Below are 13,968 nucleotides of genomic sequence, written 5' to 3' on the forward strand. Positions count from 1 at the left end.
ATGTCTAAAAAATTCAAACAAAAAATCCACGTGTACATCTTCACATGCTATGTGAACACAAAGTTTTTCCATGAAAAATCGACTTGTCGGTTTAGGATGTGTAAAAAAGGCAAAGAGAGAGTGGATTTTGTACTTACACACATGGGTGTGAATATTCCACTCATCGCCATTATGTTTTGAGACTCGGATGAAAAGAGGAGAGAGAAAGAATTTTTTTTATCTCTACCATAGTGAGCATAAATCTCGAAAAAATAAATAGACGTTGACAACACCCATGCTTTGTAAGTACAAAAGTATTCCCCAAACTTTGGTGATAAAAATGAACTTGCTGTGAGACTTGTTTTGTATTTTTTTTACATCAACCACAAAAATATCATTTTTTTGCGAAACTGCACGAACACACATGGATTGTCGAGATGTACTTGCAAAAAAATCTGTTAGAATTTTTTGAAAACAAAAAATATAATTTTTGTATGGTGGAAGCGTATACACCCGGGTGCTGGAGAACTTTGCAACTTTTAACTTCATCTTCAACTGGTAGCACAGGCCATTTCGTCACTGCATCTGTTTATAGACACAAAAGCTCCAACAATACTTTCAGAAAAAATGATTGTGTCAACGAAAGGAAAGATGAAAGATCTATGGATCAATGTGATCAGGTCACTGGCAGCTGGGGTCCCGGATTCCCCAAAAATTACAAACCTCCCGCCAGGCGGGCCATCCTCTGCGTACGCGCGCCGAAACCCATCTGCTCCCCGCCCACAATTTCGCCACGTCAGCGATCCACGTCCAAGTGCATCCTGTGCGTCCATCCCGACCGGCGGCGAACGGCTACGATACCGATCCGCGGCACCCACCCTTCCACCAATCAGCGTCCATCTCCTCCCTTCTATATAACCATTCCGCCGCCCTCCCCATTTCATCAGATCTCATCAGCAGTTCCCCAACTCGTCTTCAACCTCCCAGCGGAACCGCCACTCTCCCGTCCGAACCCAGCAGCATCCATGGCGCCCAAGGCCGAGAAGAAGCCGGCGGAGAAGAAGCCCGTGGAGGAGGAGCCGGCGACCGAGAAGGCCAAGAAGACCCCCGCGGCCAAGAAGCCCAAGGCGGGAAAGAGCCTGCCCGCCGGGAAGACCGCCGCCAAGGAGGGCGGCGAGGGCAAGAAGGGCAAGAAGAAGGCCAAGAAGTCCGTGGAGACGTACAAGATCTACATCTTCAAGGTGCTCAAGCAGGTGCACCCCGACATCGGCATCTCCTCCAAGGCCATGTCCATCATGAACTCCTTCATCAACGACATCTTCGAAAAGCTTGCCGGGGAGTCGGCCAAGCTTGCGAGGTACAACAAGAAGCCCACCATCACGTCCCGGGAGATCCAGACTTCCGTCCGCCTCGTCCTCCCCGGCGAGCTCGCCAAGCACGCCGTCTCTGAGGGCACCAAGGCCGTCACCAAGTTCACTTCCTCGTAGACTGTTCATGTGTTCCTCCTAGATGGTTTCCTGCTAGTTCCAAGATTTAGCTGTAACCTCTAGTTAACTGTCTCGGTTAATGTAAGGTCTGCTGCTCGGTGAAACAGTTCTGTTAGATTATTTCAATCTGGAGAAATAGTAATTTTGCTGAAGATATATGGTACATTCTTGTTACGAGTTGAACTTGTGCCAGTGCTTTGGTTGGTTTTAATTTAAGAAGATAGTTGAATGTGTTATCGCCGTCTCTCTTCAATCTAGTACATACTAGCTGTAATTCTACTTCAGAATGTACATCTTTTACACATCCATTCCGTTTTATAGTTCATTTTATAGTTTGAAAGTTCAGGATGTTAGACAGTCTGCTCTCTTAGAGCATCTCCAGCCGCGTCCCCCAAACCGTCCCCCAAAGCGCGCCGGATCGAGCGTTTGGGGGACGTGTTTTGTTCGTGCCGCGTTTGGGGGACGTCGCTCCCCAGCCGCGTCCCCCAAACGCCGCCCCCAAACATTAAAAGTACTTTTTTGGCTAGAAAAAAACTATTTACTAATATTCAAATCGGTTGAACATAAACAAATTATATATAAAACTTCGGAAAAATATAATTAAATACATATAAACTATCTACTTCTTCTTCTTCGCTGATGGCCCCGCCTCGTCGTCGTCATCGCGGTGGCGCTTCCTGCTCGTCACCTCTTCCGAAGAGGCGGTGTCGGCGCCCGACGCGTCGGAGTCCTCCTCGTCGTCGGCGGTGCTCGTCGGCTGCGCCTTTGCCTTTGCCTTTGCCTTTGCCTTGGCCTTGGCGGCCTTGTCCTTGGCCGCCTTCGCCTTCGCACGGGCCACCGCCGCCGCCGCGTCCTCACTCTCTTCTTCCTCCGCGTCCTCCTCCCAGCCCAGCCATTCCTCCTCGCTGTCAACTGGCGGCGGGGAATCATCGCCGCTGCTCGGCGTCCTGGCTCTCTCCCACCAATGGCGCCAGCCAGCAGGCTTTCCCTCGCTGGAGGTGTCAGACGGGAGCTGGGAGATGTAGCTCATCGTCGCTGGAGGTGTCGGATGGAGGCTTGGATGAATGGTGGCGTACGTACGTACGGGTCTTATTGAGCGCGGATGAACGGCGGCGCAGAAGTCGAAGAGAGCAGCGGTTGCTCTTCCGAGGAGTCGGCGCTCCATTCCGGCGGGGTTGGCGCGTCGTCGACGCGGTTGCCAATGCGACGGTTCCGCTTCCTGGCAACTGCACCGTCGCTACGTATGTGGCGGTTGAGCGTCCGAGCCGCTGACGGGTCGGCCCCGCCACTCCCCGCCTCGCTTTTCGTTGTGTCCGGCGTCCCCGGTGCGTCCCCTGTGGGACGGGGACGGGCTCGGGGCGCCGGACACCGTATAGGGGCGCGCCGGACAAAAAAGGGCTTTGGGGGACGCGGCTGGAACGCATTTTTAGTCCGGCGCGCCTCAAATCGCTTTGGGGGACGGTTTGGGGGACGCGACTGGAGATGCTCTTAGACTACTCATAGTGGGAGTAACATAGCTAGTAACATCATACACCCCAATGCATTTTGGTGACATATTATAATAAATAAATAAAAAGAGTGAGGTGGTAACTAGCTATGTTACCATAACATCACACTTCTCAATACAAGTTGAGTCTACAATTTAATAAATATAACATGCATGATACTTCCTCCGTCCCAGTTCGCAAGGCAAAGTTTTCAAATATCTTGGCCCAAGGTGAATTCTCATTGGCTCTAAATTTCACATGCATAGAGTACTAGTGGGAGGTGTTTTCACATGCATGGAGTACTAGTGCGTGGTGGGAGATGAAAAGAGGAGTGTTTGCATGCAAAAATGAATTACTACTCCCACATTAAATGCAAAATGTGCCTAGGAGGTGAGGGATTTTGGGACAAATATTTTTTGGGAATTTGCCTTGCGAACTGGGACGGAGGAAGTACCACATATAAGTAACTATCCACTATGGAGGTAGTAACATAGGGTAGTAACATGCACCATGTTACTACTCTATGTTACTCCCCACTATGACTAGTCTTAGCTCTACCTGAATCTTTTGGTGTGGAGCAGCAACAGTCCATTATTTGATTTCCTGACAGTTTCAAGATCTAGTTGTATGCTGTAGTTAGCTTTTTCGGTACTGTAAGTGCTGCTTGGTGGGAAATGGGAATCACTGTTATTTCAATCTGAAGAAATAGTACTGTTGCTGTAACAATCTTTTATGTTTTGTCAATCTTAGTGATAGAACCAACATATCCCAGTGATTTCTCTATGTGGAAGTGCACCGTCTCTTTTGTGATCTAGTTCACGTTTGCTGTAACTCTACTTCTGAATGTACATCTGTTGTGCATCCATCCTGTTTATTCAGCTCATCTTAGTTTTAAGGTTCAGAACTTTAGACAATCTGCTCTCTTAGCTGTACCACGATCTTGTCTGTTTACCTTCAGGTTAAAGAGGATAAAGCTATGGCAATTCTAATGTGATGATGTATCATTTGACTAGGAAGGGGGATTTTAGAAGGTGAAAGGTAGAACACTTCTGCACGAAGTAATGAGCAGTAGCACTGTAAGAATGTGATGAATATCATAAGGTCAAATGCAGTCTGTTGTGAAAAAAAAGACCTTGCAAAAAAGTAAGGATTGTGCAATAATATGGTGAGATGGTTATGTTTGATCAGGAGCCACATTTAGCTCTTTAGTTAATAGTATGTATGCGATGGATCCTATAGCAGGTTTACTGGTTGTACCTTTATAATTTCAACAGCAACTATTTTATTCTCAGATCCATGTCGTTTATGCCCTTTCACATTGGTTCATCTCTAGATTATCCTGGCAGATATGTGTTTATATTCAGATCATAGAAGTTTCCTATCTTTCTAAATTTGTTTGGCCCGAAATACTTCAACCTCTACCTAGACTACCTATGGAAACTTTTATCCTTGTTTATTGCAGCACTAGTATATCAGTAGGCTCATGCCTTGTATATGTCTCCATCTTATTTGCAGGTGTATTCAGCTCATCTGGTAAATCACCTGCTATATACGGATTAATCTTGCACAAGGCCTCCTCTTAATTTTTGACTTCAGAAATCCTAAGCACTTTGGTGCTTGTAAAATTTAAAACCATCGTTTGTCCTTACAAAATTGGTGAAGGTGTAGAGGAGAAGAAGCACCACCAGTTTGCAGATATTACAAATACCATCGTTTGTCCTTACGTGTATGGATAAATGGATAGTGCAACCTTCATGTGGAAATGTTAAAGGTATATTCAAGGACCGAGTATTTCTTCGCTGAGGTAGCCAATTATTGCTTCCTTACGATACATGACTTCATCCCTTACTCCCATTTTTTCAATAGTGTTGCCTCCAATATGCATCAGAGTGATGCCTTGGCCCTGCAGTAGATGACAGAGAGCCAAGGTGATCAACCGCGAGCCCCGACCTTTCTCCAGCCTGGTTGCTTTTCCTGTCAACTAACTTGTATGTGTTCCTTCTGTGCTTCCCCTCTTTCTCATCCTTGCTCCTCAACAGGAGGATTGCAAACTGCCACCATATAGCGAAGGACGACAGTGTCGAGCCAAGGCGAACCACCGCAGATTTGCGGTTGAAAAAATGATGGTTTAACAGTGAAGAGGCAGTGGACCGGTATATGCCAGTGGCGTGATTCAAATGCAAGTTCTGGTACTTGTGATGCTTGAAACTAATTTTGAAGCTAAAATAGCAGTGTTCAATTTTGTATCTTAGCCTTTTAGATTATATGGGGTAGTTAGGAAATGAGCAATGGTATTTCATATTGAAAAAATGCAATGCTTTTCTCCGTTATTATATATCTGTCCATAATTCCCCTATGATAGGGAGCATAAAAATTCCCATACATTTCGTTCAGGTGACCAGTCATGATTTGGAACTATTACTGCTGACAGTATTGCACCAACTTTATAGACCATAACCGCGTATTTACTTTTGTCACCTTTTCAAGTTTTGTAATCACTTCTCCTAGCATTATCACTAACGTTTTTTCCCGCTTCATAGCGAGGGATTGTTATTGTTTTCTGAAGTCCTTGGCATTTGAGGTTCTTCCAAGCAACCATCTTTTCTTTCATTTTGTTTGGCGGAGATTCACGCTTGTAGAAGTTAATTAACTATATGTATGGATTAACACATTTACCAGGACCAGCATGTGAAAGAGGAAACTCAACATCAGCCAATGAATTTTCTTAGGCTACTTCTGCTTATTTACCCTATAAAGGGAGATGCATTGTTTGTAAATTTTTGTATTAGTTCAGGCCAAGCAATAACCATTTATCAGTCCAAACCAATGTTTCCTTTGACTACATTTTATTTTCACTGCTGATTGTATTCGGGCCAGGGTGCATCAAAAAATGACCACATTATGCTTGGTTCAACTCTACGGCTGCTATATCATGCACTAACATCACATTTTTTTTCTTCTCTGGCTTTCTTGCCTATGGCTCTACTTTTATTTGGTTTGTTGTAAAATGTAAGCTGAATATCGTCTTCGAGTGGGCGATGAAAGTAAGATATCATCAATCACTGTCTTTTTCAACACCTGGACATGTCTTGCATTCACGTAGTCTTGTACAATCCAATTGCAGTTGAGTAGTTTGCTCTGTTTATTTTTTTCTCCCTGTAGTTATTCTAAACAATAGTCCCAAATCATGACATATATTCTCAAAGGGAGAATAGCCTTGTTCAGGCCAAGAATTGGACTGCACATGACCGGTCAGAGCGTGTGCCAAGGAGCACTATGGGCTGGATATCTCTTCCAGATTACAAAGGCTTGCTATATAACTCTGTCTTTTTCAACACCTGGACATGTCTTGCAGTCACGTAGTCTTTTACCATCCAATTGCAGTTTAGTAGTTTGCTCTGCCCCCCCTGTAGTTATTCTAAACAATAGTCCAAAATAAAGGGATAATAGCCTGGTGCAGGCCAAGAACTGGACTGCACATGACCGGTCAGGCCGCGTGCCAAGGCGCACTATGGGATGGATATCTCTTGCAGATTACAAAGGCTCGCTAATGTAACCAGTTCTTTTCTGAGGAAGTTGAGATAATTATTTTGTGTTGTGAATTGACCGGCGGCTTTAGATTGCAGTAACACTGAATCCGAGCATCCTTCTAAAGATGCTCTTTGATTTTTGCTCTACTGCATCATGTAAACCTTAAAGCATGAGCTCCAGATTTTAATGTTTGTAACCATCAGATCTTTATAGGAAAACAGAGGGCATGGTATTGATTTGGTAAGACAACACACTGTCAGACCATGCGTCTACAAGTGCTTCTTCATATATGTGCTCTCATTTTTTCCTTTATTGTTGTTTAGAGGTCTCTCTGCTTTTCTCTCCACTGTTTTGAATGTGATTTTCTATAGTGCATATTTACTCATGGTAAAGAAAGTAGTAAGTGTGGGTCTGTGCCTAAGTTGCAGATATTCATAACTTTTCTTCAAGGCTGTCATTGTAAATTGGATGTCAAATTTCCTTCACGTATGAGGGAAAATCGCAGGTAGGCGTCAACACAGCCTAGGTGGTGAAACCTGGCACCTTATAGGCCTCTTCTTTCGATTTTGTGGTTCAGTTGGGCTCCCAGAATCGGAATTTCAATTACGGCGATTGATATTATGTGCAGTGGATGCTAATCTCTTATGTTTTGTGCACGTCAGCTGCTGTAACTTTTGTGTTACCTGAATGTTATTCTGCTCGTTCCTTGTGAGGTATCAAGTTCTGTTGTCTTGCTTCACTATACTTTCAAATTTTGCTTTACGTTTTTTCTCTGTCGACTCTGCGGTAGAGGTTTTGTTTCATGCTTGGATCATCTTGCATTGTTCCGTGTGTGTACCGGTTCATCCTTGCTTCTTATCTTCGGTGGGTATCCTTTATTTTTCATGTTAATACAGTTTCTTGTTCACTAGACATTTGGTATCATGTTATGATACTTAGTTGGATTTTTTTCGAGCTAGGATCTCCTGATAATCCTTTTTCTTTGAAGCTGCTATCTTACTTCCTGATTGTGTGAATAGATAGAATAATGTGGAGAGAGGTTATCAACTAGGTTATTTAGCAAGTGGATGCGTGAAATTCGACGTGAATGCTGTCACAAGATAGCAATTCAAAATGTTCCCATGTGTTACCCCAGTACATTAATTAGGTGACCATGAGAGTAAAAGGCATGAAATATTTTTTTTATTCTCAGTTGAGATATTCCGAGAGCTCTCTATTTCGAAGATCGTGATTCAACACTAGATGTTGTTGATCATTTTTCTATTGTTTTTCTGGTGCAATTATTATGCCCAGATAGACTCCTACATTTGTCAATTCGATAAAAACTGAATTACCAATATTCCTATTCTTTGCCCTTCCACGACCATGAATAGCTTCAGTCAAACTAGCATCTTCAATTTCTTTCACGTGCACATCCTTTTCCTATGAAAAGCACCAAGTCACTGAGATATTTATTCTGATGCAAAACAGATTGTAAAGTGTGTGTGTGTGTGCTTCTCAGTACTCCAAATCAGAAAATTCTGTGTGCAAGCAGAGAAGAGATTGAATAATTTTCATGTAGCTGCTCATATTCATTGTTTGCTTTTCAATGTGCTAGAACCAAATATTATAACAGCTTACTTAGATGACTGAAACAGGAGACCTGTTCTTGGCGTGTCCCATTGTCACCATGATCAGTACATGAAGATCATGAAAGGTATATTCACCCCTGCAAAAATCTTTAGAGCCTCCTTCTGTTGGGCTTATATATATCCATACGTTTATGCAGTTGCCAGATTACAGACTATCGCTGCTCTTCCCATGCCGATTATTTGGCCTGACAATCGTGGAGCTGCTGTCTTTGTGTCGGATGATAGTGCATGAATCTCCCATTGTTGAAGCTTTTTTCACTATTCAGTCCCGGTTGCCGATCTCTGTTCATTTTGTATGTGCTGCTTTTGTCTGTACACCATAACCTTGCTCTGTGCTAATTAATTTACTCTAAGATCCAGCCTTGCTTGTAAAATAAATTTGTATACGCATCAGTACCAGTATCAGTTGTAAAATTGTTGTTACCAAACAAATCAATATCTTGTGTAACCGTAGGAACATTACACCCGCCGAACGAATTTGCTCGATAGGGAGAAAAATCAGGCCACAAGCAAATTTGCTCCGTGATTTGGCCGCCCCTGACCAGCTAGGAGAACTTTTCATTTGTCATTTTTAACATTTCGAGGTGTTAATTGTGGTATAGGCATTTTTTATTCGTGTTTGAGCTTGTACTTCACTACATAACTGTACTGTATCTGTATGCTAGGGTCTGAACTCTGAACTTTGGTGCATTTGAAGAAATCTTTGAACATCCTGGGGAAGATTCAAGAGTAGTATGTGTTTGATTACCTTAGTTTTGCCTTCCAGGAAAAGTTTAGTTACCCAGCTGTGCTGCCGAGATCTGGAGCAAGTATGATACGGAGTATGATTTTGTCAGAACTTACTGTGGGAGAGCTGCAGGTACTACTGACGATCCGCGTCGAAACTCATCTTGACCGTCCATCGGGAACAGAGGCGAACGGCTGGTGTTAATTGGAATCGCCGATCCGCGTCACCCACCACTCCACCAATCAGCATTCGCCTCTCCTCCCTTCTATATAATCATTCCGCCCGCTCCTCGCTTCCTCACATCTCATCTGCAACCAATTCCCTCTTCTTCCACCTCCCTCCCCGTCGAATCCGCAGCAGAACCCATGGCGCCCAAGGCCGAGAAGAAGCCGGCGGAGAAGAAGCCCGTGGAGGAGGAGCCCGCGGCCGACAAGGCCAAGAAGACCCCCGCCGCCAAGAAGCCCAAGGCGGGAAAGAGCCTGCCCGCCGGGAAGACCGCCGCCAAGGAGGGCGGTGAGAAGAAGGGCAAGAAGAAGGCCAAGAAGAGCGTCGAGACCTACAAGATCTACATCTTCAAGGTGCTGAAGCAGGTCCACCCCGACATCGGCATCTCCTCCAAGGCCATGTCCATCATGAACTCCTTCATCAACGATATCTTTGAGAAATTGGCCGGGGAGTCCGCCAAGCTCGCGAGGTACAACAAGAAGCCCACCATCACGTCCCGGGAGATCCAGACCTCCGTCCGCCTCGTCCTCCCTGGCGAGCTCGCCAAGCACGCTGTCTCCGAGGGCACCAAGGCCGTCACAAAGTTCACTTCCTCGTAGACTGTTCATGTGTTCCTCCTAGATGGTTTACTTCTAGTTCCAAGATTTAGCTGTAACCTCTAGTTAACTGTCTTGGTTAATGTAAGGTCTGCTGCTCGGTGAAACAGTTCTGTTAGAGTATTTCAACCTGAAGAAATAGTAATGTTGCTGTTTCATGTCTTGTCAATCTTTGTGTGGAGATACGGTAAATTCTTGTTACGAGTTGAACTTGTGCGAGTGCTTTGGTCGGTTTTAATTTTAAGAAGATAGTTGTATATGTTACCGAATCACTGTTTCTCTTCGATCTAGACATCTAGTACTACATGCTAGCTGTAATTCTACTTCTGAACGTACATCTTCTACACATCCATTCCGTTTTACTACTATCAGTTAATTTTAGTTTGAAAGATCAGGATGTTAGACAGTCTGCTCTCTTAGCTCTACCTGGATCTTTTGGTCCGGAGCAGCAGCAGTCCGTTATTTGATTTCCTGCCAGTTTCAAGATCTAGTTGTATGCTGTAGTTAGCTGTTTCGGTACTGTAAGTTGTGCTGCTTGGTGGAAATCGCTGTTATTTCAATATATGAAGAAATAGTAGTGTCGCTGTATCAATCTTTCATGTCTTGTCAATCTGAGTGATAGAACTAACATATTCCATTGATTTCTCTATCCGGAAGTTTAGGGTGTGTTTGGTAGGTCGGGCCACCTCAACATGTCTTTCTCACCTCATACATGCTGACCTTAGATATGATGTGTTGAGATTTTGTGTCTTGTTTGGTAGATGTTGTTTGGTGTGTGGATGAGCTGAGATAGTGCTGAGTGGAGATTTTTACGCAAAAGTCCCTAGACGAAAAAAGAAAAAGCAATCAGGTCCTGGTTCATCCAACCACTGCATCAAGGAAGATGCTCCGGCCATAGGTGGCGGCCGTAGCGGCGCGTCCTGGCGGGCATGGCTGTCCTGGAGCTCGTGGTGGCGATGCTTCCTGGTGGAAGTTGGGGCGCGTCGGTGGCGGAGCAAGGAGGCGGCGCCGGGTAGTCTCGCAGAGGTGCGACGCGCTCCAGGCGGCGGTGGCCGTGTCGCTCCGGGCGGAGGAGGCCGCCGGCGCATCCAGGTGTGGAGGAGGAGGAGGCGGCCGTGGCGCTCAAGGCGGAGGAGGCCGTCTGCGCGAGGCCGCGATGGGCGGCGAGGAGATCTTGGCGGCGCAAGTTGCCGTCGCTAGTGGCGGCCACAGGAAGAGAGAGGGGACGCGTGAGGAGTGGGGGAAAATGAATCTGCCGGGTGGGGGTCTGGGCCTCTAGGGTGCGGAGCGGGCCACCGCTACAGTCTTTTGCGGGATTAGCTCATCCCGGATGAGCAGCGAAGCTCGATCTGAGCTTCGCTCCTCGTCCCGGCTCTGAGCCATTTTCCGTATCCACTAGGCAGTGTGGAGATGATACGAGCCGGTCTAACAAACATCGGATGTCATTAAAATCTCGGTTGAGAGGAGAATTTCTGAGTAGCCCCGGGCTACCAAACACACCCTTAATGTCTCTCTTGTGATCTAATTCGTGTTGCCTGTAACTCTAGTTCTGAATGTACATCTGTCGTGCATCCATTCTGTTTCTTGAGCTCATCTTAGTTTCGAGGTTCAGAACTTCAGACAATCTGCTCTCGTAGCTGTACAACGATCTTATCTGCTTGCCTTCAGGTTAAAGAGGACAAAGCTATAGCAGTTCTGATGTGATGATGTATCATTTGACTAGAAAGGATGATTTAAAAAGGTGAAAGATCGAACACTACAGTAGCAAGTAGCACTGTAAGAATGTGATCAATATCATAAGGTAAAATGCAGTCTGTTGTGAACAAAAAGGAACACAACCTTGCAAATAAGTAAGGATCGTGCAATAATATGGTGAGATGGTTATGCTAGATTAGGAGCCACATTTAGCACTTTAGTTAATACTACTATGTATGTGATGGATCCTGTAGCAGGTTTAGTGGTGTGGTCGTATCTTTATAATTTCAATAGAAACTATTTATTCTCAGATCCATGTCGTTTATGCCGTTTCACATTGGTCCATCTCTAGATTATCCTGGTAGGCATAGTTCATATTCAGATCATAAAAGTTTCCTATCTTTGTAAATTTGTTGAGGAAATTCCGAGAATGCCACCAAACGATTGCCACGTTCCGAGATTGCCATCAAAATAGTGGTCGTTGTAAGAATGCCATCAAACAGGTGTCATGGTTCCGAGAATGCCACTTACGTTAGTTGACCGCTAGTTGACTGTTGAGTCTCATGTAAAAACACTATTATGTCGTTGGTTTATTTTTTTTGAATATTTTGAGAAATCGACAACAATGCCATGCTCAATAATTTTCTTAACATTTTACAACACAATATGAGCACAAAAGATGATGCTGAATATTAGTATATGTTTGATAGGATCTTTTTGTCTCGCAGGAACACGTGGAACTAGTAATGGTGATCAAGTATGAGCTAGAGAAATACGTATCTTACTAGTAACGTGTTTGTTCAACGGACTGATTCTAGGGTGTGAGATTTCACGAATTACTGGAGTTCCCGTCTGGATTCTTCTTGTCAGTTATATGGTGAAGAGCAGTTGATCTCTTGATGTGTATTTTTTAAACAGTGGACACAAAGTGTTCAGCTTTAAATTAATAAAGCCCATACGGCTAGGTTTGGTACAGATGCAGAGGAGCAGCTTACAAGCAACACACACAACAACAAACAAAGGAGAAACACAAGAAAAACAGTTGGAGTCCTCGATGCCCTTCAAACGAGAGCGGAACACCAGGGGGCGTCGAAGGGAGTCTCGAAGAAGAAGCATCGTCAACAGAGTGGCCGTCCTTGCCTGGAGAAGCAAGCCATCGCCTGAGCGTTCTCTTCCCTGACCGGAGAAGGACCCCTGCCCCCTCGCCGTGGCTCAAAGAACGCCGCACCGCCGTCATTGGAAAAGCTGACCCTGAGCAGAGAACTATCCAGGAACCAGATTGCCGAATGGGCACGAAAGAGACGAGCAACACATTGCACTGAGCTCGCCTTGAGACGCCTTGCCGCCCGCCATGGATCCACTCACGCCGAACCGAAGCCACGCTCCACGCTCACTGCTCGCCGCCAAGCCAGTGGCGCCTCACCCTGAGGCTGCCACCTTAGCGTCCCGTAGAAGCTGCGTCGTTGCAGCCGTCGCCCGCGAGGAAGAAGACCGCGCCGCCGAGCTCCGCCGCCTCGACCTCGAGGAGCCGCCTCGCCGCACGCCGGCCCGCCGCGCGAGGAGCCGTCGATTCCTCGCAGTGGTCTCCGCCGCTCAAGGGAGAGAGCCCCGCGCCACCTCCATACGAGCAAGATTCAGGCCCCGCCGCCACCGGCATCGTCCGGACTTTGCCCGGCGTCGTCGGCGGCGGCGGGGAGAGCGGGGAGGAGGGGGCTGGGGCTAGGGTTTGGAATCGCCCGCGGGGAGCGACAGGTCGGACCGAATCGTTTTTCTCTCTCTTGATGTGTATTACGGGATTAATCTCTCCTAATTCTTTTGTCAATGAATTCTTGTCTTCTGTTAGGAAACAAGGCCAGATACGCTGCTCTATAAATTAGAACACACTATCGATTAAGTCTAGCAGTACGTGTCATAGTAATACATCTATACCTAATAATAAAGGAGCTAAGGTTTCTGCCAAAAAGTTTCGTCAACGCTTTTTTTTGGACTATTTTGCCCTTCCACCACACAACAAATAACCCACCACCGCCACGGGTAAGTGAAAAACGTTTCGATTCTGTTCTCGTTCCGCACCTGCACGGAGGTAACTTGGTCCGACATTTTATTTCCAATTCTACCCCTGAATTGCTAGCGCCAATTAGAAAATATTACAGGATTTGCCACCGATAAGTCAAAATAAAGATTCATTGGTGAAAAACGGTTCGATCGTCGCTGTGAAGGCTTCGTCTGTGCGGCTCCGAACTGGCCGCTCATACCTGGGCCATGTGGCTGTGTTGCTGGGCCTGATTCCCACGCACGCGAGTGCAAATTCATTGTCACCGTCCCACCCAAAGGCTGGATGATACCCTCGATATTTTGTGCTCGAAATAATCCCACATCGCTATGTTCAACCGACTCCATCTGGTTTAAATAGGTTAGTTTTCTTGAATCTACAAGCCGTCCCCGAGAACAAATATTCTGGAGGCTCGCCGGTCGGGGACGGAGCACTTGAGCAGACCGGAGCGCGAAGAACGGAAGGGAAGTCTCAGACGAATTTGGGAAAAGAGGGAGATGCGCGGAAGGGGAATTCCTGGAAATCTCGTCGAACCGCCCCAATCTATGCCCGAGGAG

General features: G+C 45.9%; 2 protein-coding genes and 1 long non-coding RNA gene across 4 annotated transcripts; all 3 read left to right on the plus strand.

Annotated features, from left to right (window-relative positions):
* The first annotated feature begins 928 nt into the window (after positions 1-928).
* LOC127293696 (histone H2B.3) lies at positions 929-1,592 on the plus strand. The gene has a single exon (XM_051323335.2). The coding sequence runs from the start codon at positions 1,005-1,007 to the stop codon at positions 1,464-1,466; it is 462 nt and encodes a 153-aa protein (XP_051179295.1). The 5' UTR covers positions 929-1,004; the 3' UTR covers positions 1,467-1,592.
* A 1,913-nt stretch (positions 1,593-3,505) lies between these two features.
* On the plus strand, positions 3,506-5,697 carry LOC139830899 (uncharacterized). 2 transcript variants are annotated; one of them, XR_011744416.1, is made up of 4 exons: positions 3,506-4,096; positions 4,469-4,724; positions 4,820-4,881; positions 4,993-5,697. It is a non-coding gene; the product is annotated as an uncharacterized lncRNA (long non-coding RNA). The 2 variants fall into 2 exon arrangements; XR_011744415.1 differs by having other exon boundaries at positions 3,506-4,724.
* Positions 5,698-9,142: 3,445 nt separating this feature from the next.
* On the plus strand, positions 9,143-9,832 carry LOC127293697 (histone H2B.1-like). Its single transcript, XM_051323338.2, has one exon. It carries the CDS (start codon positions 9,208-9,210, stop codon positions 9,664-9,666), a length of 459 nt encoding a protein of 152 aa, XP_051179298.1. The 5' UTR covers positions 9,143-9,207; the 3' UTR covers positions 9,667-9,832.
* Positions 9,833-13,968: the final 4,136 nt, after the last annotated feature.

This window comes from Lolium perenne, chromosome 4 (assembly GCF_019359855.2).
Source record: "Lolium perenne isolate Kyuss_39 chromosome 4, Kyuss_2.0, whole genome shotgun sequence".
Classification (NCBI taxonomy): Eukaryota; Viridiplantae; Streptophyta; class Magnoliopsida; order Poales; family Poaceae; genus Lolium; species Lolium perenne.

Excerpts from the sequence above, each read along its gene's own strand:
- LOC127293696 (XM_051323335.2), top strand. The coding sequence starts at position 1,005 with ATGGCGCCCAAGGCCGAGAAGAAGCCGGCGGAGAAGAAGCCCGTGGAG.
- LOC127293697 (XM_051323338.2), top strand. The coding sequence starts at position 9,208 with ATGGCGCCCAAGGCCGAGAAGAAGCCGGCGGAGAAGAAGCCCGTGGAG.